At 37.4% G+C, this 27,990-nt stretch overlaps 1 protein-coding gene and 1 non-coding gene across 2 annotated transcripts in view; both read left to right on the top strand.

Annotated features, from left to right (window-relative positions):
• Positions 1-5,072: 5,072 nt before the first annotated feature.
• Positions 5,073-27,990, top strand: part of ANKAR (ankyrin and armadillo repeat containing) — a 53,861-nt gene continuing 30,943 nt past the window's right edge. The window contains exons 1-7 of the mRNA XM_049772927.1: positions 5,073-5,667; positions 8,013-8,450; positions 11,235-11,398; positions 12,355-12,458; positions 15,615-15,795; positions 17,987-18,206; positions 26,756-26,957. Coding sequence (XP_049628884.1) covers positions 5,073-5,667; positions 8,013-8,450; positions 11,235-11,398; positions 12,355-12,458; positions 15,615-15,795; positions 17,987-18,206; positions 26,756-26,957 — 1,904 coding nt within the window. The remainder of the gene's footprint in view (positions 5,668-8,012; positions 8,451-11,234; positions 11,399-12,354; positions 12,459-15,614; positions 15,796-17,986; positions 18,207-26,755; positions 26,958-27,990) is intronic.
• On the top strand, positions 20,406-20,512 carry LOC126010661 (U6 spliceosomal RNA). The gene has a single exon (XR_007496677.1). It is a non-coding gene; the product is annotated as a U6 spliceosomal RNA (small nuclear RNA).

The raw sequence follows: 27,990 nt of genomic DNA, 5'->3' as shown, positions 1-27,990 counted from the left end.
CATGTCTGACACCTCATGGTTGTCACACACATCAAGGTCAATATGTTCTTAAATACAAACCGGTTTCCTTAAATACTTCCTGACCCCCTGTTGCATCTGGCAGAAGGCTAGCCAACCCATTTTCCCCAACACCCTGTCCTCATTCAGCCTGTACTATCCACTGCAGTATTTCTCAGATCCATTCACAGCTCTCCCTTTCCACTACATTAGCCTGCATCATTACTGCTGCCATCAACTTATCCAGAACACCAGTACATTCAAAGCCATTAATTCAGGACTTTGCACAATCACTGGCACCTACTTCTACAGTTTAATTTTGTACCCACATCTTTTCTATGTGAGGTTTTGTGTTTCCTTTGCAGACTTCTCAAAATTTACAATTTTCTTATCTATTCTTCATCCTGTTTGTTCCCTATCCCTGGAAAGCTGCTACATTTCAATGGATTTTTGTTTGATTTGGGGCCAGAGTTGGGGATCAGTTCCAGCAATGCAGAAACCAAGCAAAACAACTATAATCAAGCAAAACATCACTTTGGGGGCTGGGGATGATGCAGTTTAGCACAAGTAGAGGACTTAGGCTGTGAAGTTTTGTTCTCAACATGTGGCCCTCCAAAAACAACCAAACAGATCACACCAGTTTTTCCCAGCTCCAGATCTTGCTCAGTATCCTTTTGGGTGCTGTAATTACATCCTCTCTTCACATTAAACACTTAGATTTTTCGGTGTAATTCCGCCTTTCGGCTGCTTAACTATATTTGTTACAGGGTCTCCAACTCCCGGCACAGCGCTTGACTCCTGACAGCCCTGATCACTACAAGTCAGTAAGTGTTTTCAAAGATGACGGAGAGAGAGGGTGGGTTTCCAAGTTAGGGCGCTTTGGGGACACCCTGCATCTGCTGTCATTCTCGTATTTTAGCAGAGGAACCAAGAGAAGTTCATCCAGATCAATGAGTCCCAGAATAGGAAAAGAGATCATCAGCCATAGGGAAAGATTAGATCATCATGAAGGAATGGGTCACCCTGTTTGGGGTGAGGTCAGCTGGAGAGAACTCAGCCATAGGAGAAAGGTCACTCCCATCAGAGTCAGTGGTGGGAAGGGGTGACCCAGGACTGTTGGATCACCCTAAGGGAGAAATCTGAGCAGAGGCCAAGACTGGGGGACCCACAGACTCCCCTGAGGTCCGCCCCTTCCTTCCCAAGCCCTGAGAACCAACCAACGGCTCCCACCTGCGCCCTGCAGGGGCGGGGGCAGGGGCGTCCCTCCTCTCTTTCCCCACTCCAGCACTGAGTCGGGCCCAGGGAGGAGCCACCTGAGCCGCCTGTGTCTCCCCAAAGGAAGTACACAGGGTCCACCCTGGTGCATCTCCCTTGTCCTGGACAAGAAAACAGTCATTCCAAGTAGGTTTCTCCCCTTTTCCCTTCTCCGCCGGGCCTGTTCTTGGGGACAAGCGACCAGCTTTCTGGGCTAACTAGGCTCCCATCCCCTGGTGGTATTGAAGGCTAAAATTTGGGAACCCTTCTACTAGGAGGCTGTTAAACAGACAAAGTCAAACGATTGCTCAAATAGTCAGTGGTTAGTTAACTATACGATGATTCTCACGTTAACAGGCAAAGCAAGACCTTTCCTTGGGGATAGCAGCGAATTGAGATTCAGCGTGCACAGATTCAATGTGACCCCAAAGGAGATGTAGGTTTGGAGAGAGAGTTTTAGAGAAAGGAAACGAGAAGGAATATGAGAGAGTGGGTCCGGCTATGGTCAAAAGATCTAACAGTAGAAGCTGAATGTTATCAGTTATTTCAACTGGATATTTTGATTCTCTTTTTTTTTGGCAGTTGTCCTATTTTGAAAATTTTATTTTATTTTATCTTTACTTTAAATTTTTATTTACATTTTAAATTATTAAGATACCATAATTTACAAAATTTATTTATAATAAAGTTTCAGGCATACATGCTCCAACGTCAGTTCCAGCCTCAATGTCAACTTTCCTCCATCAATGCCCCTCAGTTCCCTGCTACTTATCAGTCTGCTTTCTTGAAAGATAGTTTTAAGTTTGGTTGTTGTATTTGAATCTTATGCTTATAATTATATTAGTTCTGTGGCTCTACTTTGATATTCCTAAGGACTGGGCCATATTAGTAACAGTGTCTGCCTCTTCTTCTCCCTCCTTGATTATTTTCCTTCTGTCTTTCTATATTCTCATTTATATAACCTAGAGTCAAGAGTATTATAGGTATTCCCCATCTTGCATTTCCTGTCCTATTCCTGTTCTATTTTTCTCTATACCACAGGTAAGTAAGATACTCTCGTATTTAAAACTGAAGTCAGCTGATCATTTATTACTAATTCTGTTCTCTCTCTCTCTCTCTCTCTCTCTCTCTCTCTCTCTCTCTCTCTCTCTCTCTCTCTCTCTTTGTTTTTGGGTCACACCCGGTGGCACTCAGGGTTACTCCTGGCTCTGTGCTCAAAAATCACTCCTGGCAGGCATGGGGAACCATATGGAATGTCAGGATTCAAACCATGGTCCATCCTGGATCAGCTGCTTGCAAGGCAAACGCCCTACCACAGTGCCATCTCTCCGACCCCATCTGTTTTCTCTTTTGAATGTACTTCAGTCCTTGATCTTACTGATCACATATAAAAAACATGAAAATTACTTAAAACCAGAACTGTATGAGATAAAGTTGCTTTAATGAAGACTTACTTTTCAAATTACATATCAGAGAATATATCTTCTCGTATACTACATTAAATACCATGAAGGAAACTATTTTCTGAAGGTTTAATTTTTTTTAATTTTGAAAATAATAAGTCACAATGATAAACATCTTTTGTCAAACATTCTTGTTGGTTTCTTGGAGTGTAAGCAGGTTGTTTTGTCTAGTGGTTTGTAGCAGCAAAGAAACTTTTCCTGCAGACCTACTTCAATCCAATGATGTCAACTTTTTGTATGGTGATTAAAGATAGTCTTTCAAAAGCAGGGAGGCATTTGATTGCGTAGAATTAAGGAAGCTAAGCAGGTGCTTTTTCTGTTTTCTCCTAAATAGTCTTTTTTTTTTTTTGTTAAGGGAGTGAGGGAGCATTTGGCTTTTGGGCCACATGCAGTGGTCCTCAGGCTTACTCCTAGCTTTGTTCTTTTTTTTTTTTTTTCTGGCTTTGTTCTTAAAGATCACACCTGGCAGGGCTCAGGGAATCATATATGGTTCCAGGGAGCAAACCTGAGTGGACTACAGGCAAAACAAGCACCTTAACTTTTGCACTTTCTCTCTGGACCCTTAAGTAGTCATAACTTTCTTGCTTAAAAATAAATAAATAAACCATAGTCACCTCTAGGCATTTGAAGTAAATTGCTTGGTGTCAGAACCCAAGCAGATACCCAAAATTTTTAAGTGCCTAAGTATATAAAAGTGGTACAGTGTTTGCAGATAATCTATGCCTATATCCCTGTATAACTTCTCTCTAAATTACTTGTTATACCTAATATATTGTCAATACTATGTTAATAGTTATACTGTATTCTTTAGGGTATAAGACAAGAGAAACATTCATTATGGCAATCATTATAGTCCTAGATCTATATAATAAGAATTTCTAGACAAGATTGGATGAAACCCTAGGCACAGAATTGGGATTTGAGGGTTGACTGTAAAATATGTAAAAAAAATTTATTTAAAAAGAGAATTGAAAATAAAAAAAGAATCGGTGTACAAACCTTCTCACATATAAATTCTTACAAATAAGTCTGCATTTCTTTATGGGGGTGAGGAGCAGCTCCTCAGATCCCTGGCCAGAAACTCAACACAAGGGCCAGAGGATATGGTGCTACTCTGGCCCTTCAGTGCTAAGGTTTCCCTGAGCCACCTTGGTGATGTTGGGGCCTCTCGAATACACCCAGAAATCCACATGGCACCATGCATGAGATCTAATAAGGGCCAACAGTGTGCAAAACTGTACCATAACCCCTGTATTACTTCTCTAGTCCTGCATTCTCTTTTTCTTATTATGCATTCCCTTAGTAACATTGAAATTTGTACCCTTAGTAACATGAAAATTTCAATTATTTTGTTTTATATGTCAACATTTTGGTTGTTTTGTTTTGAGGTCACAAATAGTAATGCTCAGGGCTGACTCCTGGCTCTGTGCTTAGTGATTACAAACCTGGCAGAACTTGGGTACTTTTTGCAGAGCCAGGAATCAAACCTGCGTCAATAGCATCTACGACTAATACCTTATTCACTATATTATCTCTCTCGCCACATGTTGTGATTTTTGTTTTGTTTTGTTTTTGGGTCACACCCAGCAGCGCTCAGGGGTTATTCCTGGCTCTACACTCAGAAATAGCTCCTGGCAGGCTCGGGGGACCATATGGGATGCCAGGATTTGAACCACCATCCTTCTGCATGCAAGGCAAACGCCTTACCTCCATGCTATCTCTCCAGCCCCATGATGTGATTTTTTAATGCTGTAATAAACTTCCTATTAAGAAAACATAGTACTTGAAGGGCCAGAGTGATAGCAAAGAGGTAGGGTGTTTGCCTTGCATGCAGCCAACATGGAACAGACCCAGGTTTGATTCTGGGCATCCCATATGATCCCCCGAGCCTACCAGGAGCAATTTCTAAGCTCAGAGCCAGGAGTAACCCCTGAGTGCCACCAGATGTGACCCTAAAACCAAAAAGAACAAACCAAACCAAAAAAAAAAAAAAGATAGTACTTGATGAACAATTAACCTAAATATAAAAGGTGCAGATTATTTTCTTTTGTTGTTGTTGTTGGTGGTGGTGGTTTTTGGGTCACACCCGGCAGCGCTCAGGGTTACTTCTGGCTCTACACTCAGAAATCACTCCTGGCAGGCTAGGTGACTATATGGGATGCTGGGATTCGAACCACTGTCTTTCTGCATGAAAGGCAAACGCCCTATCTGCATGCTATCTCTCCGACCTCAGCAGATTAATTTTTTGAAATATATTTCTTGAAATTAAAATGGACTTCTTTACCATAGCAGATGTTACTTATATTTTTTTATTCAATGCAGACCCTGCAAAACAGGACATCCTAAACTTCATCTAAAATGATAAAATTACCCAAAAAAGGTAAACTTGATCAAATTCAAGATGAAGAAGTCTTCTTGGAAAATTTAGCAGTACAGAGAAATGCTTCTGCCTTTTTTGAAAAATTTGATCGGAGTGAAGTGCAAGAGTTGCTAACTACTACACAACTTAACTGGTTGTCTACCAAAGAAGATGCCCGCTCCCAGTTTGACATGCCATGTGGGATTATAAATCAAATAAATAATGTCGGCTTTAATACTGCCATCTTGCTAACACCCGTGGACTCTACTGCACTCTTAGACTACAGAGAAGTCCATCAACTAATAAGGGAGTTGGCTGTTGGAATTTATTGCTTAAATCAAATTCCTTCAATCAGTTTGGAAGCTAATTATGATCAGAGTTCTTCTTGTCAGCTACCTCCAGCTTATTATGATACCAGAATTGGGCAAATTCTCATAAATATTGACTATATGCTGAAAGCATTGTGGCATGGACTATACATGCCCAAAGAAAAACGAGCCCGCTTCTCTGAATTGTGGCGGACCATCTTGGACATTGATCAAGATGGGAAGCCTCAAACAAATAGAAGTATTTTTGGAGAGTTTAATTCATCAGGTAGGAGAATTTAACACTTTTTAAATTAGAAGCCCACATATTTAGTTTTGGGGCTACACCCAGCAGTGCTCAGGGAGCTACTGCCGGCTCTGAACTCAAGAACCACTCCTAGCAGGATGCAGTAGACCATATGAGATGCTAGGGAATTGAACCAGGTTGGCTGTATACTAGGCAAGTGCCCTATATACTGTATTATTTCTCCCACCCTATAGTCAATTTTTAAATTAGGGTAATTTATCGAAGGCTTACTTTAATATACATACCCACTACTTCTTGAGGGAGAATTTTTAATGTCAAATTTGAATTCGTTCATTGTCATAAATATTTTAAACTCAACATCTTGCCTGTTCCATCCTAATCTCTAATTTCAAATCTTTAATGTCAAATTTCAAATACCCTATGGATAATTTATACATCTTGTCTTAGAGTCAAAATAGAAAACTCAGCAATAGAACCAAGAGTAGAATTAGATATCTTGGAGAAAAATCCTTCAAATTTGAACAGAACATGATTTCAGATTGGTTAGCCTTCCATACTGTCATATTTTTTTTGTAGAACTCATGCTGTCATTTTTATAAACCACAAATATTTATAGTTAATAAAAAAGAAAAATATTTTAAAAACTACAAAAATAATCAAAGTTAATAATAAATGCTGGGGAGAGGGATTAGATCATATCCTTTGCATGAGAAGACCTTGGTTCAGTCCCCAGTACCACATTGTCTCCTAACCATGAGCCTGAATGAGGCCCTGGTCAGGGCTAAGTGTGGCCTCACCCCTCAAAACAAAGAAACAAAACTGTAGGTTATGTGACTTAAATGTAGAGTATGTATCTTGCATGAGCACAGCTCCTCAACAAGAATGTCCCAAATATACCATGCTCAAAGCTTAACTGTTCCAAATTGTCTGATCTGGATAAGTCTAGGGAAAGTGGCTACAGTCCACATTAATTCCCGCTGACCACCATTTCACTATGCAGAACTGAACACTTCGTATCTTATATTGGTACTTGAGCCACAGAAATGTTATCTACTACCTACACCATGGACTGAGTGGATGACTATACTGCTATGAGTTTCAAATAAATTTAAGAATGAGATGTATTTCGGGGAGCCAGAGTGATAGCACAGTGGTAGGGCGTTTGCCTTGCACATGACAGATCCAGGACGAACCTGGTTCGATCCCTGGCATCCCATATGGTCCCCCTAGCCAGGAGTGATTTCTGAGTACATAGCCAGGAATAACTCCTGAGCATTACTGGGTGTGGCCCCCCAAAAATAAGAATGAGGTGTATTTGGTTAACGTTAGTCCCCCTGGCTCATCTGCTATAAGGTGAATGCCCATACTCTGTAGCACTAAGACAGGATAAGAAGAATAATCTCTTAAAGATGGTACCTCTGTATCTCAGAGATAATATAGATGATAATAGCTCTCATTTCCATTCAGATGATCAGTTTCTGTTGAAAACCCCCCAAAATAAAGAATAAGTCAGAACTCTCAGTTGAGTGCATGAATCCACTAGTCCATCTGAATTCACATTAATTCCATCAGTCTAGTGTACAGTACTATAGGTTTTGAAAGCCACTGACAAATAAAAATTATAAGCATAAATAGAATCTAATCAATTCTTTCTTCTCTTTGTCTTTGAGGATGATTGAGATAAACAATGTAAAACCTTAACAATAATACCCTATAAATTCCACTCATTTCTGCATTCCAGTGTCTGGTTTATTCATTCCTTTTGGCATTTGTTGATTAAAAGATCATATTTAAAGTTTTACAAACACTTGTTAGGGTTTGCTCTGAAATACTTTGGAATTCCAAAAATAACATATCTCTATAAAGATATATAACTAAGGGCCAAAGAGATAGTACAGGGGGTAGGGTTCTTGCCTTGCATATGGCTGATCTGGGTTCAATATTGACTTCCCAAATGGTTGCTCTAACTATGGAGTGCAGATTCAGGACTAAGCCCTGTTTATATCCATGTATGGAGCAAAAACAAAAACCCCGGAAAATACATATTCTTGTTTTCTTTCCACACTTTCCTTAAATATAAACAGAGGATTTATTATTGTTTTCGTGATTTTGTGATCTTCCAAGGAAAATGGAAATCTATATTTTTTATTCCACAAGCTCCCACCTTTCTTTACTCTGCTTAGCTAGCATTCATATATTTTTCTGCTTTTCATCCTTAGCAGTTTCATTGGCAGCTCATTGAGCATTAGCTGACATTGTTAGTAAGATTATAAGATGAACCCTTGTGTTGAATCGCTCACATGTATTTACTAATCAAATATGAAAATTTCATTATCTTGAATTGTTTTTCTGTTTTCACTGTGAAGGTTTGATTGATATTACAAAGGATCCAGACTTTGAAGGAATCTATGATAGTGACTTGAATGATGACCCAACTTATTTTCCCAATAGCCCTGAAGAAAAAGCTGTGTTTATGAAATACGCTGAAAACATTATACTGAAGATGACATTCACTACCACAAAAATTCAACAGCATGAAAATATTTTTATATTTGAAACAGACTATTGGCTTACGAATGCAATCAAATATAATCAGGAGTATCTTGATATTTGTACCTATCAGAGACTACAACAAAGATTGAGTCTTCAGAAAAGGGTCATTCAAAAACACTTAGAGACAAAAGCAGAAATCAGAAGAGGGTTAGGATATCTAAAGATAATATGTTTTCTGATTCCACTTCTGCTTAGTCTAAGAAAGAAAATGAAAGTTCCTTATCTAAATAGTCTGCTCCACCCTTTTTCAGGTAAGAAGAGTATCAACAAAGCTTAAATACACAGATATGTATATTAAATGTTACTTAAGCTCAATTATTTAGTATATAAGACCAAGTATGATAACCTAGTAGAGTATATTAAAAATTAAAAGCAAACTTTAGTATGTCCAAAGTAATTTAAAAGGAAGCTAGTCGATGGCTTAGATGGTAGAGCACTTGCCTCCCAAGTGCAAGACCCTGAGGCTGACACCTAGAACCTAATGACCGGAGCACTTCTGGATAGAGCCTAACTGTTCTCCAGCATTGCCGCAATTGCCTTGATATCCATGGAATATCAATATCAATATCCCTGGAAAATGGGGACCACTTGTGCCAGTCTCTATTAGGGGTGGCACCTGTATACAACGATTTACCTTAACCTATGCACGCACATAGTACTTGGCGCGTGTGCGCACACGCGCGCGCGCGCGCGCGCACACACACACACACACACATTTGGTTTTTGGGTCACACCCGGCAGTGCTCAGGGGTTACTCCTGGCTCCATGCTCAGAAATAGCTCCTGGAAGGCTCGGGGGACCATATGGGATGCCGGGATTTGAACCACCATCCTTCGGCGCCTAAGGCAACGCCTTACTGCTGTGCTATCTCTCCGGCCCCAACTTGGCATGTATTTTATACTACTTATTAGGGTATATAAAACAAGTTTTAAGAAAATTGAGCAATATATCATGTTTGTAATGAAACAACGCAATGTCATATGGCATTCAACTCAGAAATCTATTATACTTCTACTCAAACTGTTTTTATGGGAGCTTTGAAAATTGATCCTGAGGGCCCGGAGAGATAGCACAGTGGTGTTTGCCTTGCAAGCAGCCGATGCAGGACCAAAGGTGAATGGTTCGAATCCCGGTGTCCCATATGGTTCCCCGTGCCTGCCAGGAGCTATTTCTGAGCATATAGCCAGGAGTAACCCCTGAGCACCACCACCAGGTGTGGCCCAAAAACACAAAAACAAAAACAAAAAAAAAAAAAAAGAAAGAAAGAAAATTGATCCTGAAATTAAGATGGAGCACGAACATTTAGCTATAGTCTTGTTTCTTTTACTTTTTTTTTTTAAAGAATTTTTATTTCTTCATTTGAAATATTTAGAATGTTTTAGAATACACATACACTACATGTAAATGTTATATAGATATAGGAGGAGGAGGAGGAGGAGAGAGATTTGGCTGGAGTGATAGTACAATGGGTAAGGCATTTCCACCTGTTCAAACAGGGTTCGATCCTGCACATCCCATATGATCCCCAGAACCCACTAAGAGTGATTCCTGAGTGCAGAGGAATAACTTGTGAGCATTGCCAGGTCGTGGTCCAAACAAACAAATAAGCAAACAAAATAGAGAGAAGAGAGATATTTTAACATCTATATATATATATATTTCTTTTTCAGGAACCTGTTAATTTTTTTTTTAAACTTACTTTCCCTACCCCACCTCCTTGGAAAACTCATTTTTAAAATTACTTTTATAGGGTCCAGAGAGATAGCACAACAGTAGAGTGTTTGCCTTGCACGCAGATGAGTGGTGGTTCGAATCCCAGCATCCCATATGGGTCCCCAAGCTTGCCAGGGGTGATTTCTGAGCACAGAGCCAGGAGTAATTTGCTGCCAGGAGTAATCATACTGCCGGCCATGACCCAAAGACCAAAATAAAAATAAAAATAAAGGGTTTGATTTTAAAAATTACTTTTATAGTTTGAGTTGGATGCTTACACTTGACTATTACTATTATATTGTTATCTCACCTCTATTTGTAGTCTCCCATTTCTGAAAACATGACCACAGAACTGTTAGTATTATTGTAGACAAATGAAGGGGCGGCTGAAATAGAGCCTCATTCATTTCAAATTCTATAGGAATGCAGTAAAAATTGTTCTTCCCTTCCAAGAATGTATCTTTTCTTTTTGTTTTTGTTTTTGGTCTATGCCAGGTGGCGATCAGGGGTTACTCTGAGCTCAGAAATTACTCCTGGTGGACCTGGGAACCATATGGAATGTGAGGGATTGAACCTGGGTTAGCCACGTGCAAGGCATATTCCCTACCCACTGTGCTATCACTCTGGTCCCAGAATATATCTTTTCATGATGCACAAGTTTCTGGGTTTATTTCAGTGGGTCTTTCAAAGTCAGTAGAAAATTTTGCCAACATTCTGTTTGAGTGGGATTTTGGGTATGTTTTTTGGTTTTGTTTGGAAAAATTCTGAACTGATTGAAAATGAACTCATGAAAAAAGTTTGCAGGATGGGAGTCAGGTGTGGAAAATTGTAAAACTAAGAGGATTTTATTGAAGCTGATATTTGGAATAATTTTACTGAAATTATTGAGAGAAAATATTACTCAGTGCTAATAATTCACTCCAGATAACATCCCATATAGTCCCCCCAGCCTCCCAGGAGCGATTTCTGAGCCGAGATCCAGGAGTAATCCCTGAGCACTGTCAGGTGTGGCCCAAACACCAAAATAAATAAATAAATAAATAAATAAAATTAAAAATAGTGAATACAGTTACATACTATATATTTAGTATTCTTTTGAAATATCTGTACAGTAAAATTATTAAAATGCCATAGGCATATATGTAAATATTTAATGTATAAAATGTATACTAAGTATATAAAGAATCCTACAAACTATAATTACCAAAGTTTTTATTTATTGTGGATTTTTCTTCACTTACATTAATAATAATTTATCTCTAAAATGTGATAGTTTTTAATGATTCACTTTTTCAATAAGAGTTTATTTTCATGTTTTGGAGATGACAAGGTCAAGACAGAGCGAGAGTTACCTCCATTTATTTATGGACGAGATTTTAAATGCCAGAATTTCCACTACAAAGAGGATCAATATTTTCATGTTCATGGAGGAATTGAATTTGATATCAGCACTCCTTCAATTGAAAATGCTCTGGAAGATTTTAAGGTTTGAATTAAATTGTTATTTAAAATTGTTCATCATTTTACAACTCCTTTATCCCATTCCCCAGTCAGAAAGTGCTCACCTTGTTATGACAGACAATAGGCAGCTCTCCAAAAGACTATATTCCCAATTTACTCATTTCATAAATAAATAACGTATGTACTAAGGCAACTATATCTAAGATTGCTGTGTTAGATGTCAGAGGTCAAATGAAAAGTTGGGGCAGCTTGTATCCTTTTAGAATTTAAATACTTCTAATGCATCCAGATTGGTCCTAAACTCATGAACAATTCAATAGAAATTCCTGAATATTTATTACAGGTACTTTCATTATTTTGAGATGGTTAGAATGGGGCCAGAGAGATAGCATGGAGGTAAGGCGCTTGCAGAAGAACAGTGGTTCAAATCCCGGCATCCCATATGGTCCCCTGAGCCTGCCAGGAGCGATTTCTGAGCACAGAGCCAGGAGTAACCCCTGAGCACTGCCAGGTGTGACCCAAAAACCAAAAAAAAAGAATAAAGATCTTTGGAATTTGCTTGCAAAAACATACATTTCAATTTTTGTTATTTTTCTTTCTCTTCTATGTTATATATCTTTTGTGGTCTCTCTCTCTTCTCTCTCTCTCTTTCTCTCTCTCTCTCTCTCTCTCTCTCTCTCTCTCAAAAAACAAGAACAGAACCTGGAGAGATAGTGCTCTAGCCTTGCAGGCAGCTGACCAAAGCTTATTTCTGGCACCACTTATGGTACCCTGAAACCTGCCAGCAGTGATCACTGAGCATCCCAGGTTGTGATCACAAAACAAAAACAAAAAAATGCAGGAAAGGGGATTGGGGCACATATAGTTATTATTGGTGTCTTATGGATTACTTTATTAAATTTTTGTCATTTACACATTAACGTTTTATCTCAGTGTTATAATTGTTTAGATTTGATTTTGGTAACATTACTCATATTTTAGAACAATATAGGAAAAATACGGGATTGTGCTGCTAGTTCATTTGCAGAAGATTCAGGCTACAAAGAATATTACTCCATCCCAGTCATGGAATTTAATGGAAAAAGGTAAGAAACTTTCAAAAATTATTTAAAGTAAAGATTTGTAATCCACTTTGGTCAAAATAAAAAGTGTTAAACAAATAATTATTCAAAGCAGTCACAACTTGTGGGAAGTTAGTAGAAAACAAGGAAGGTGTCAAAATGTAAAGGGTTCGAATTTTAAAAGAGATCCTAGAACAATTTTAACTCCCATAAAATAGACTCAACCAATTTTTAAATGAAAAGGTTTATGACTTGGTGAACTTTGATATATTTGGTGTACTATGTCTTTGGGAAAGTAGCTGATTCATATAAATAACACCCTTGTTCAGTAGGGTTGGAGGTGGGGAGCCAATACTATGGGCCCACTAAAGTCAGGGGATTAAGATTTTAAATTTTTTTGGATATTTTGGAGGGATATACACCAGGTGATGCTCAGGGGTTATTCCTGACTATGCGCTCAGAAATCGCTCCTGGCTTGGGGTACCATATTGGACCCTGGAAAATGGAACAGCGATCTGCCCTAGCTTAGCGCTGGCAAGGCAGATGCCTTACCACTTGTGCCAACACTCTGGCCCCTAAGGCTTTAATTTATACAAGGACCATGATTCAGAAATCTTCTTAGCTAAGTCGCATTGTTTCTGACTTTTAGCTTTTATAGGTATTGTGCTTTCTGTTTCCATTTTGTTTTGTTCTGGGACCAAATCCAGTGATGCTCAGAAGTTAATCGTGGCTCTACACTCAGGAATCACTTCCTTGTGTTGTTCAGAGAATATGTGGGGATAGAACCTGAGTCAGGAGCATGTAAAAAAAATGCCATATCCCCTGTACTATCTCTCTGTGTCATGTGCCATTGTGTCTTTCTGCTTATTGGATGTTTTATATCTTGGACACTGAAACAAAGAAATAAGGAACTTAATATTCAGAGGAATATTTGAGTCAAAGCTAGACACTTAGATCTAGTTAATTTTTTTCCTTAAGCGCAAGAATGTTGTTGAGAGTCTAGAGTCAAATTTGACACTAATAGCAGCTTTTAAAGGGAGTAGAGAAAAAACCAAGACTGAGAAGGAATGATACAATACAGGTAGAGAAGGACCTAGAAGGCACAATAGCATGGAAACTAATTGGGAGAATTGAAAAATTAGAAATAATTATCTTATATAATGCAGAAAAAAATCTAGGTCAGTTTAAAATAGACCTGCTGGAGAGAACACTCATCAAGCTGGATATGCGGCTTTGCATCCAGGAGACCTAGTTGCAATCCCTTGCACCAACACTACCAGAAACAACCCCTGAACAGAGGTGAGAGCAGGTCCTGAGCATCTCCAGGAGTGCTCCCTGACACCAACCCTACCTAATCCCCTCCCTCAATTGGAGAGCACTTTACATTTGGTGTTGACTTTGTAAGAGAACTTTGGTTGTAGATATAGAACATTTATTGTAGTGAGTTAAAGGGTAAAGTGGGAGACAGTGTATAGGCAAAATAAGGATAATTTAAAGATGCATAGTGATAAAAATAAAAGAAACAATGCAGAGGGAAATGTTGACAAAGGATGAAAGGTGGATATTACCACTGAATCCAGGATGTAGGCACAGGAAACCAAAGACCAGGCAGTTACTGAGCTCCGTGTTGGATTAGAGGAAGGGTTTGTTGTTATGAACTCGTTCTTATGGACATAATCTACAACCATCCAGCCACGCATAAAAATAAATTCTGGATTTTAAAAAATTCATTTCTGCTCATCTGGGTCCTCCAATCAGTAGCCTATGGTGGGGAGTGGAGGGCAGAAGAATAGAGATCCCGCTAGTCCCTCTTCCCACTGGAGTGAATGAATGAACTGTGACTTATTACCCTAGAGATGCAAGTCATGGAGGGCAACACATGATCTGAGAGACCAGGATAAAAAACAGATCTGAGTATCAGAACCCATCCCCCAAGACTGGAAGAAAGAATTCCTGAGTGCAGAACCAGGAGTAACCCCTGAGCACTGCCAGTGTGTCTTCTCAAAAAACCCAAAAGCTGGGGACAGAGAGATAGCATTGAGGTAGGACATTTGCCTTGCATCCCATATGGTCCCCAAGCCTGCCAGAAGCGATTTCTGATCACATAGCCAGGAGTAACCCCTAAGCGCTGCCAGGTGTGACCCTCCCAAAAGACCAAAATACAAAGAAAAAAACCCCAAAAGTTAAATTAAAAATTAAATTAAAAAAAAACATAACAATGAGTGGGCTTAGGAAAAAGTATTTGAAGGGAAGGAGAAGGAAAGACACCCACTTTGTTTAGTGACCTAATGTTCTTTTAGGAAACAGTTCAACATTTAGTCACTTTTCATACCAAAGTGATAATCAGCCAAAGCTCTTTGTACCCTGTTATGTCTCACGAACCTGGTGGGTGAGGCTTTCTCTAGCCAAGGCTATAACAAGCACATGCTAGTGGGGTTATTACTTGAATCTTCATTCCAGCAGATCAAGGGCATCTTTTGAAATGGCAAATGCGAACATAAGTATGTTAAGAGAGTCTACAGGTAAATTTGTGAAAGAGAGTGAGCAGATTGTTAGAGTGTAAACCTAGACCTTCTCCTCTAGATTCTGAGATGTCAGTGGATTTCAGGCAGTGTCCTGGGAAGGACAATTACAAGAAGTAGATAGAAGATTCTTGTTATAGAAATGTAATCAATAATGTTGGGCCTGGACTGGAGCAATAGCACACTTAGGAGGGTGTTTACCTTACAGATAGATGGCCAACCGGGTTTGAACCCCAGCATCCCATATTAACCCTACCAGAAGTGATTTCTGGGTGCAGAGCCAGGAGTAATCCTGGAGCACTTCAAAGTGTGGTCCAAAATAAATAAATAAATACATAATGTTGGGCCAGATTGATAGTATGGAGGGTAGAAACTTACTTTGCATGTAAATGAACCAAGTTTTATTTCCCACATCATGATCCCAGATTTCCACCATGAGTGATCCCTGAGCACAGAACCAGGAGTAAGTCTTGAGCACCTCTGAGTATGAACCTCAAACAAAAAAAACAAATAATATCAATAACCATGTTTTTAGAATATTTACAACCAAGTACAAACTATACCCTTGGTATTAAGGAAAAACTAAGTCTTTTCAGCATAGAATAAAAAAAATAGCAAGCCACTCATGATCATTATCTTTTTCTTTTTTTATTATTAGTTACTATGTTATCTGTTTTGAACTTGAAACGTACTATCAGAAAATGTATAAGGCACAATGGTGGGGCGCTATAAATGAAATCATGAATAATCTTAGACTGAAGAGACTTCCGCTAACAGATGTTCAAGTACATGAACAATTTAAGAAAAAATTCGGTTTCAAGAAAGCCATAAAATGCAAGGTATTTTAATGAGTATTGCATAATTGAGTATAAGATGCTACAGATAAGTTTATAAATATCAACCAAATTTTATTCTAGGCCAAATAAAGTCTGTAACATGAAGTGACAAAATACAATTTCTATATTTTGTACAATGAAAGATAAGTTTCTAGAAGGTACCCAAAAGGTTGTAATTAGTAAATTGGAGCATGATTATTGACTAATATGTAATGAGTGTTTATTATGAATACCAAGTACTATTATAAAAATCTTTTAACAAATTCCTTTAAAGTCCTATTACTAATACTATATTTCTGCTTTTAAAATGAAAAATTGATTTGCAGCAATTGAAAGGATTTTTTCCATATTACACATCATGTAAATGACAGAGCCAAGCTTAAGTCCTAGGATCTAAAGATGAGTAGCAAACGTAGCTCCTTGCATCAAATATCTTCATTTATAGGGCCAGAGAAATAACATGGATAAGGCTTTTGCCTTGCATGCAGAAGGTTGGTGGTTCGAATCCTGGCATCCCATATGGTCCCCTGAGCCTGCTAGCAGCGATTTCTGAGCATAGAGCCAGGAGTAACCCCTGAGCGCTGCCGGGTGTGACCCAAAAATCAAAAAAAAAAATTTCTTCATTTACATGTTAGAGAGATAGTAAGCACAGAGCCAAGAATAGCTCCTGAGTACCAGGGCGGAATAGCCTAAAACACCTTCCCTCCAATTTCTATATTTGTTTCAACAATCTGACATACTTTGTGAAACTATAAAGGAAGTAAATGCACCAATTCCAGATATACACTGACATTGATTTTATAAATTGTTCCAGTGCCTATATACACTTTAAATTTTAATAACCTATTTTATTTTAAAATATGTGCTAAAAAAGAGTATCTATCCATTACCTAGAGCAAAGAAGAAAAACTGCATTTCTTGTTTTGTTAGGAAGACCATACTATACAATCCACAGGAAATATTTATGACTCTGTGTTCAGAAGCAAACCTTGAAAATGCTTGAAGAATCATATGTGGTGCCATGGATACAACCAGTATTTGCTGCATGTAACATGATCACTTTCCTTCCTATACTATTTCTACAGCCTCATAAATATCCTACAGCTAATATATTCACATTTCTAAACTTCTGAGAATTTTTTAAGCAGAGGCACCCAGTGATCTCCATTTGCTAACAAATTAATTAAAGTATAATCGTGTTGTCTCATTGGGAAGTTTGCCACAGACTGGGATTGGTGGGGAAGAGGGTGTTCACTAAAATGATGTTGAGTGCTCTATTAGGCAGCACATGTACTTAGACAATGTTGGAGGAAAACAGATACTCCGGGTAGAAACGTATGGTAGAATGTTTTATGCATGAAATCCTACATGAATAGCTTTGGAAACCATAGTGCCTAATTTTTTTACAAAAAATATTTCTACTTAAATTTTCTCCAAAGAAGGATCTATAATTCATCCCTCAAAGATTGAAGAACAAAATCTTCCTAAAATTTTTTTAAGATTCTTGATTTATCTTTCTAGATTAACCAATTGAATATATTGATATGATTCTGATTGGTTACATGTTGAATTAAATTTATAATAAAAATACAGAAAAAGTTGGTTCCAAGCCCTGATCACTCCCACCTCAAGTAGCTCTGCAAAAACAAAAAACAAAAACAAACAAACAAACAAAAAACATGGTTATGATTTGGTTAGAACAGGCAGGCTCAGAACGCGATATATTTTTCTAGCTTTAAAATGTTCATCATTGCTCAGAGAGAGATTTGCCTCATAATATTGTGAAAATGTTATTATACTTAAACATTGATTACATGGTAGTATAAATGGATCTCATTGTCCTTTCCCCCACTTAAATATTACTTTATACATCCAGTAATGTTCTCCATATCCACAAACTCACTTTCCAGGGTTTCAGTTACTGTAGTTTGCAAATATTCCTAAAGTAAGATATTTTGAGAGAAACTGCATTCATAAAATATTGTTGTTATTAATAAAATTAATTAGTTATGCTATTCATCTTTTGCTGTCTGATTTTATCATAAGTATATATGTATATATGTTATATACTATATGTGAAAAATACTTCATATTATAGGTTTAATACAATTTCATTTCAGGTATCTGTTGTGGTTCTTAGAAAATAAACCTCACTGTATTTTGAAAAATATATTTTGGCCTTTTATAATTTTAGAATATTCCATATGGCATGAAGTCTGCTGTTGAAAGAGGATTATCTGCTGTTTTCCATACATTTAGCCGTAAAACCTCCAGCTCAACCATCAATATTTCAGATGAAGCAGGTTATACTATTTTCCATCATGCTGCTCTACATAACAGGGTTACTATTATAAGTCAATTGTGCAATAGCAATTTCAACGTCAACCTAAGACGCTTTATTATGTCTACCCAAGGTGTGTATATTTTCAGACTTTAAAGTGCTTTTGTTTTTCAACAGCATTAAGAATGCGATGTTGAATATGGCTTAGCAGTAGAATGCTTGCCTTGCATATGTGAAGTTATATTTTCTAGGCAGCAAAAACCTAAATCACAACCCCAAAAGATTATCTGCTGTTTACCATAAGTTTAATGATTAAAAAAGCAATAAGAGAATGCAGGGTTGGAACAGTAGTACAGTGGATAGTGTGTTTGTCTTACACCGAGATAACCTGAGCTTGATTTTCAATATCCCATATACTCCATTAAGCCTGGTAGGAGTTATTCTTGAGTGTAGATAGAGCCAAGATAACCCCTAAGCAACACCAGATGTGTCCCCAAAACTAATTATAATAATACTAATCCATTCTGATCTTAGGGCAAGGATACAACTTGCGATTGGTATCTAGAGCAAAGTTGTGATGTTTGTATTATTTGTTTCACAAAAACTCCTCCCTTCCTCCCTTCCTTTCGACCTCCCTTCCTCCACCCTTTCCTTCCTTCTTTCCTTTCTTAATTTCTTTCCCACAATTAGCAGTGCTCAGGGCTTACTACTAACTCTGTACTCAGGAATCATTCCTGTTGGGGCTCAGGAGATATATTTTGCTTTTTTTCTTAAGATTTTAATTAACTAAAATAAGGAAACCATTATTTATTAGGATTCTTAAGTTTATATATTTTTTAAACAGATTCATCCAAAATGGACGTGAAAAAAGAAAGAACTGGTAAGACATAAATAAAGTATTTGGTATTTTTGTTTTTTGCATTTTTTAATTATAGGCATCCTAATGCTGTTCATTTTATGCATTTAGTGTTCCAACACTCTCCACCAGAGTGTCTGTTCACCTTAACCCCTTCTAATTTGATGCTTTAAAGAAGCTTATTGTGTATATTAAAATCTTCTTAGCATCTCCAAGATATTCTCTTGCATGCCAAATAATGTTTTACATACATTTTGAAGTATACGGTTTTCTCCCCATAATTTAATGTGTTCACATTCCTAAATCGCAGGGCTGAGTGTTTCCATTATTCCTCCTACCATCCTTTTATTATTGTGTAATTGATGTCTGATGTCAGCAGACATAGATTTTATGCCTTTTTAAAAGCACTGAGGAAGATGGATTCAAAGGGCTAAGCATGAGGAAGGTGGATTCAAAGGGCTAAGCATTTGCATTATATGTGGGAGGCAAGTTCCATCCTAGGAATATATAATCCCTGAACACAGGTAATTTGGGCCCCCAAACCAAAAATAAATAAGAGTACCTGACATAATAAAAATACACTGTAATCTCATTATAGTAACTGAGGGAAGGTACTTGATCTAAGAATAGACGATGGAAAAAATAAATGTTTAAGAGGCTTTACTTTCTGTAAGCTTATTTTAAGAACCTACCCTTAAACTCTATAAACTAAATTGATTCATATCTCACAACTTACACCAAAGTAAATTCATTTATACTAAAGTGAATTGAGAGTGGACCAAAGACCTTGATATCTGACTGGAAACGGTAATGTTCCAAGATTTGGAACTGAAAAGTGTCTTCAATGATCTGATACCATTGACAATGTCAACAAAATAAAAAAAAAAATAAACAAATAGCACTAAATCAAATTTAAAAGTTTCTGCATGACAAAAAATAACACAGACAACACATAAAGAAACAGCTAACTGAATGTAAAAACATTTTCATTCAACACATCACATAAAGGCTTGATATCTTGCATACATAAAGTACTCACAGAGATCAACAAAAATATTTCAAAAACCCTATAAAAATCCTGGAAGGATGGGACAGGAGCAGTGGTGCAAGCAGTAGGGTGTCTGCCTTGCCCGCACTAGCCTAGAACGAACCACAGTTCTATCCCCCGGCATCCCATATGGTCTCCCAAGCCAGGAGCAATTTCTGAGCCCAGAGCCAGGAGTAACCCCCAGAGCGTCACTGGGTGAACCCCCTCCAAAAAAAAAAAAAACTGGAAGAAAAAATAAACAGGCACTTTTCAGAGAAAGACAAGCAGATTGCTGATAGGCACATGAAAAAGTGCTCATAATCACTTACAATGACAGAAATTCAAAACAAGACACCCATGAAATATTATCTTACAGCAGTAAGAATGACACATATCAAAAATAGGAACAATCTGTGCTGGCGGGGATGCAGTAAGAAATAAACTCTCTCGTGCTTGCTTTGGCAGCGCATATACTAAAATTGGAATGATACAAAGAAGATTAGCATGGCCCCAGCACAACGATGACATGCAAATTCATGAAGAGTTCCATATTTTTAAATGGCTGGAGGAAAATTATCCAAGCAAACAACACCCATAAAAAAGCTGAAGTGACCATACTAATATCAGATGATGCAAACTTTATACTCGAGAAAGTTGTAAGGAACAAAGATGGACATTTTGTATTAATCAAGGGGTATGTACAGCAGAAAGAAATCACTCCCCTACACATATATGCACTGAATGAGGGGCCAGCAAAATAATTTAATACAATTGTTGACAAATCTGAAAAATAATATCAATAACAACACAATAATTGTGGGGGACCTCAACAAGGCTTTATCAACACTGGATAGGTCAACCAGACTGAAACCCAACAAGAATATACTAGATCTGTGGAGAGAAATGGAAGAAAGAGACCTAGTATATATATATACTAGTATATATATATACTAGTATATATATACTAGTATATATATATATATATATATATATATATATATATATATATATATATATATATATATATATATATACTAGGACACTCCATCCCCAGAAACTTGGATATACATTTTTCTCCAATGTACATGGGACATTCTCCAGGATAGACTACATGCTGGCACATGAAACATGCCTCCAAAATATCAAGAGGATAGAAATTTTGCAGGCTACCTTTGCTGACCACAAGGCTCTGAAATTATATGTAAATTCCAAAGGGACACAGAAGAAAAACTTCAACACCTGAAAGTTAAACAGCTTCATACTGAATAACCAGTGGGTCCGAGATGAAATCAAAGAGGAAATCAAAACTTTCCTGGAAAAAAATGATAATAAAGACACAAACTATCAGAACTTATGGGATACAGCTAAAGCAGTACTGAGAGGAAAATTTATAGCTTTGCAAGCACACATCAGGAAGGAAGAAGGGGCTTACCTAAATAGCTTAATGATGCAGCTCATAGAATTAGAAAGTGCTCAACAAAAGGACCCAAAAATAGAGAGACAGAAGGAAATAACAAAACTGAGAGCAGAAATCAACAGAGTGGAAACCCAAAAAACAATCCAAAAGATCAACGAAAGCAGAAGTGGGTTTTTCGAAAAAATAAACAAGATTGACAGACCACTGGCAAAACTAACAAAGAAAGAGAGAGAGAAACTTGATAACTCGTATTAGGAATGAAAAAGGAGAGATCACTACTAATATGGTAGAGATTCAAAGGGTAATCAGAAACTACTTTGAGAAACTCTATGCCACTAAAAATGAGAACATGAAAGAAATGGATAAATTCTTGGACTCTTATAATCTTCCATGGTTGAATGAAGAGGATGCAGCATATCTAAATACCCCATCACTATTGATGAAATTAAAACGGTAATTAAATGTCTGCCCAAGAACAAAAGCCCAGGCCCAGATAGATTCATTAATGAATTTTTTCAAACTTTCCAAGAGGAACTACTACCAATTCTGGCAAGACTCTTTCATGAAAGTGAACAAACGGAAACACTTCCAAATAGTTTTATGAAGCCAACATCACCTTGATACCTAAACCAGACAGAGATGCTACGAAAAAAAGAAAATTACCAATATCGCTGATTAATGCAGATGCAAAGATCCTCAACAAAATCCTGGCAAATAGGATTCAGTGCCTCATTAAGAAGCTCATCCACTACTATCAAGTAGGTTTCATCCCAGGAAAGCAGGGATAGTTTAACATCCGTAAATCTATCAACATAATACACAACATCAACAACAAGAAAAATAAAAATCACATGATTATATCAATAGATGCAGAGAAAGCATTTGATAAGGTCCAACACCCATTCTTGATCAAGACTCTCAGCAAGATGGGAATGGAAGGAACATTTCTCAATATAGTTAAAGCCATCTACCACAAGCCAGTGGCAAATATTATCCTCAATGGTGAAAAACTAAATGCTTTCCCTCTAAATTCTGGCACAAGACAAGCTTGTCCTCTCTCACCACTCCTATTCAACATAGCACTGGAAGTACTCACTATAGCAATTAGGCAAGAAAAAGATATCAAGGGAATCCAGATAGGAAAGGAAGAAGTCAAGCTCTCACTGTTTGCAGATGACATGATACTCTACTTAGAAAACCCTAAAGACTTTACCAAAAAGCTTCTAGAAACAATAGACTTATATAGAAGGTGGCAGGCTACAAAATTAACACACAAAAATCAATGGCCTTTCTATACACCAATAGTAACAAGGAAGCAATGGACATTAAGAAAACAACCCATTCACAATAGTTCCACACAAACTCACTTATCTTGGAGTCAACTTGACTAAAGACGTGAAAGACCTATACAAAGAAAACTATAAAACCCTGCTCGAAGAGAGAATATGTGGAAATGGAAATACATACCCTGCTCATGGATTAACAGGATTAGCATCATTAAAATGGCAATACTCCCCAAAGCATTGTACAGATTTAATGCAATTCCTCTAAAGATACCCATGACATTCTTCAAAGAAGTGGATCAAACACATCTGAAGTTCATTTGGAATAATAAACACCCTCAAATAGCTAAAGCACTACTTGGGAAAAGAAATATGGGAGGCATTACTTTCCCCAACTATAAACTTTACTATAAAGCAATAGTTATCAAGACAGCATGGTATTGGAATAAAGACAGGCCCTCAGATCAGTGGAATAGGCTTGAATACTCAGAGAATGTTCCCCAGATATACAATCACCTGATTTTTGATAAAAAGGAGCAAGAAATCCTAAATGGAGCAAAGAAAGCCTCTTCAACAAGTGTTGTTGGCATAACTGGCTAGCCACTTGCAAAAAATTGAACTTAGACCCCCAGATAACATCATGTATGAAGATAAAATAAAATGGCTTAAAGACCATGATATCAGACCTGATACCATAATGTATATTGAACAACACATAGGTAAAACAATCCATGACATTGAGACTAAAGGCGTCTTCAAGGAGGAAACTGCACTCTCCAAGCAAGTAAAAGCAGAGATTAACAGATGGGAATATATTAAACTGAGAAGCTTCTGCACCTCAAAGGACATAGTGCCCAGAATACAAGAGCCACCCACTGAGTGGGAGAAACTATTCACCCAATACCCATCAGATAAGGGGCTAATCTCCAAAATATACAAGGCACTGACAGAACTTTACAAGAAAAAAACATCTAATCCCATCAAAAAATGGGGAGAAGAAATGGACACTTTGACAAAGAAGAAATACAAATGGCCAAAAGACACATGAAAAAATGCTCCACATCACTAATCATCAGGGAGATGCAAATCAAAACAACTATCCTCACACCAGAGATTGGCACACATCACAAAGAATGAGAACAGTGTTGGCAAGGATGTGGAGAGAAAGGAACTGCTTGTGGGAATGCCGTCTAGTTCAACCTTTATGGAAAGCGATATGGAGATTCCTCCAAAAAATGGAAATCGAGCTCCCATACGATCCAGCTATACCACTCCTAGGAATATACCCTAGGAACACAAAAATACAATACAAAAATCCCTTTCTTACACCTATATTCATTGCAGAACTATTTACCATAGCAAGACTCTGGAAACAACCAAGATGCCCTTCAACAGATGAATGGCTAAAGAAACTGTGGTCCATATACACAATGGAATATTATGCAGCTGTCAGGAGAGATGAAGTCATGAAATTTTCCTATACATAAATGTACATGGAATCTAATATACTGAGTGAAATAAGTCAGAGAGAGAGAGAAACACAGAATGGTCTCACTCATCTATGGGTTTTAAGAAAAATTAAAGACATTCTTGCAATAATAAATTTCAGACACAAAATAGAAAAGAGCTGGATGTTACTGCTCACCTCATGAAGCTCACCACAAAGAGTGATGAGTTTAGTTAGAGAAATAAATACATTTTGAATTATCCTAATAAAGAGAATGCATGAGGGAAATAGAAAGCCTGTCTAGAGTACAGGCAGGGTTTGGGTGGGGAGGGGGGAGATTTGGGACATTGGTGATGGGAATGTTGCACTGGTGATGGGTGGTATTCTTTACATGACTGAAACCCAAACACAATCATGTTTGTAATCACGGTGTTTAAATAAAATATAAAAAAAAGAAATGAACTCTCATCCCCTGCTGGTGGGAAGTTTGTCTGGTCCAACCCCTATAGAAAATCTTACATACAACTACAATTAGAAGTAAACTTATAATTGAGCTTTCATATGACCCAGAGATTCCACTATTGGGTTTCTATCCTGAGATTGAAAAACATTCATTCAAAAGGATGTATGTACACCATTATTTATTACTGCACTTAAAATAGCTAAGATAATATCCTTAATGAATTAACTAAGGTTCTAATGTTTGGTGAATGGATCATGAAGATGTGGTGTATATGCTATGTGGAATACTATGAAACTACACGGAACGATAAAAGCATGCAATTTTCTGCAACATGGTCAAAATGGAAGATACCTTGTTGATTGAAATAAGCCAAAAGAAGAAAGAGAAAGACAAGATGATCTCACATATAATTGGCATATAGAATAACTGGATGAGGAAATGTAATGTAAAGTAGGATGCCTAGGTCACCTTGGATACTAGAACTTAGGGAGAAGGACAGAGTTAGGAAGAAGAAGGACAGAGAGAAAAGGAATCAAGAGAAGAAGGAAGAGGACAGAAAGGGAAATAATAGGAAACAGGTGGAGAGTGTATATATTAAAATATAGACTCAACAACACTGAAACATGAGATCTAAACTTCAACCTTGGAACTTTGTAATGCTTCAACCACTGAACTTGCCACGGTGGCAGGCAAGGAATGGGGGTAGGGTAGGGAGATGATAGAATATGGAGCACTGGTGATGGGAGTAAACACTAGTGGGATTGGGGTTGAAATATTATATACCTAAAACTCAACATCAGTAATTACTTTATAGGGCCAGAGAGATAGCACAGCAGTAGGGCATTTGCCTTGAATGTGGCTGACCCGGCAGGACTTGTTTCAATTCCTGGCATTCCATGTGGTCCCCCAAGCTTGCCAGGAGTGATTTCTGAGCACAGAATCAGGAGTAACCCCTGAGAACAACCGGGTGTGGCCCCAAAACCAATCAAATAAATACACTGCTTTAAAAAAATGAACTACTTTGTAAATCACAGTTACTTAATTAAAGAACCTCTTTCTCTCTCTTCCCCTAAAAGTAAATCTTTGTATAATTCGCACACCTTGTAAAGCTGAATTTTAATTATCAGACTGAGTATTTTGCTAATAACAGTGATTTTTTTTCCTTTCCCTGCAGTGGCACCCCTCCATTGGAGTGTTCTTTAATAAGTTGTAAGTCTCTCTATCTCCCCAGTTTGGAGAGTGTGGTAGTAGTTTTTGCTACCTAAATTCATTTCTCTTAAGGATCTAAATCAACTTGCAGCTTTTTTCAGTTTCTTCATCTTTTACTTGCTAATAGGACAGAGTGGTAATTTTTATACTCTTCATGCTGGACCAGAAACAGGAGACTAATATGCAATTTTGTTTTAATTATTGGGGTAGTACTCTGGAGCTATTCCTAGCTCTGCTCATGTAATCACATCAATTCAAACCAGGATTACGGCCAATAGCACAAAGCAAGTGTCTTACCTTCATTCTATTTCTCTGGCCCCCACAACCCTATCTTTTTATTTGGAAGAGGATGTCACTTGGCAATTCTTGACCCTGTTTTGCACACTTTCAGTTACATAGTTTCACACATGCTTGAGATTATAGAATTTAGCTGTATTGCTCACACAGACTAGAAAGGGGTCACCTCCTGGCTGTGGTACTTGCATACCTTCAGTTATGGTGACCACTTGGCTTCCTGGGCTCTGAAACAACTATTTCTCACTAGCAAGGCAAGCACTTTCCCCCTGAGCAGTTACCCCAGACCTGTGTAAGCATTTATTAATCCCATTTCACAGGTTCTTATCTCTTACTATAAAACATTTGCAGTTAATAGAAAATAAAAAATAAATAGCTTGTATCATAGGACTGAGGTAGATATTTTAAAATTAAATATTGAATATATACAGTGTTATTTAGGCTTTTTTAAAATGTATTGGTTCTGGATGGTCAGACATCATGGGTTAAAAAATAGAATTGATTAATTCTTTTAGTGCTTAACTAGAGCTTTTTTTTATCATACAAAGCATTCAACACTGTATCTGGATCTCACTGTATCCATATCTAAAATATTTCAAGGAATATTTAAACTATTTTAAGGAATATTTAAAATACGAAGAGTATCTTTTTCTTTGGCCAGAAAAGTGATCAGTCACTCATTCTAGGTCCGACCCCTTTGCACCTGGCTGCTCAGGCAGCGTCTTTGGAAACAACCCTCTGCCTCCTCAGTTTCCGAGCTGACTATACACTTTCTGAAAAAAGAGGCTGGCTGCCAATTCATTTCGCTGCCTTCTATGACAATATCTGCATCATCATTGTGCTCTGTCGAAAGGATCCTAGCTTGCTGGAAACTGAGACCACTGCTGAGTAAGTTATTACATATTTGTAAAAATATTTAATTTCTGCTTTCAGGACTTGCCTTAGATCCACGCTAAGAGAAATGACTAGTGTGATTGATGTGAAAGGTTGGGGCAGGCTCATTCCTTTATTCTTCCTAGTGAATCAGTTTTTTTTACCTATTATCTTTAGAAGTTATAGAGATGGGAAACCTATCTGTTTTCCAGATGCATATGAGTAAGCCCTAAGAAATGATCTCTAACTTTTTTGAGTATTATGTATAAATATTAGTTTATTAGTTTCATTACTTAATTTTCTATGAAAGCCTGCAACTCAGAAAAAAGTTGTTTCAAATTAGACAATATCTAGCCTAAATATGAACATTAGATAAGATACATCTCATGTATTCTGTGTAACTAGACCAAATACTAAACATTCTAATGCTGGTTACATTTCTTCTTAGATATATTTTTGAATAATAATATCTAAAAAACAGATAATCATTTGTATCTAAACCTTATTTAGATTTATTTTTATTAAGATATTGTGAAGTAAAACTGTATCAAGAAACTTTGGGGGAAACCAATATCTCTCCTAGATTCTCTAACATTCTAGAAACCCAAAACCAAGACAGACAGACAGACAGACAGACAGACAGACAGACAGAGACAGAGGGGAAAAGTAATGGCAGGTACCTTTTTTCTTTAGAACATTTTTCAGAAAACATCTGCTAACTTCACAGTGACCATATATATAACTATATATATTATATATAATACTTATATCCTTAACACAAGGAATGAGAAATGTAATATTACCTGAGTAACCATATTCTCAATCCAAGTAGCTCCATTATATAAAGAGCAGATAGTGGATCTTGGAGAAAATAGTTTGTTCCTGTCACTAATAGCAGCTTGGGTTTTGAAATGATCATGAAATGTAGAGTGAGAAAGTGAGTTATAACATTAGCTGGGGCTTTGTTTATTATTTTGTCAAAACAGGTTAATGATACTTGCCTTATTCTTCATACTTAAAGTTGTAAGGTTCAGATAAGACTGTAGTC

The sequence above is a fragment of the Suncus etruscus genome, chromosome 5 (assembly GCF_024139225.1).
Source record: "Suncus etruscus isolate mSunEtr1 chromosome 5, mSunEtr1.pri.cur, whole genome shotgun sequence".
Lineage (NCBI taxonomy): Eukaryota > Metazoa > Chordata > Mammalia > Eulipotyphla > Soricidae > Suncus > Suncus etruscus.
Note: the sequence above shows the minus strand (reverse complement) of the source record. Positions and strands in the feature narration are given on the sequence as shown.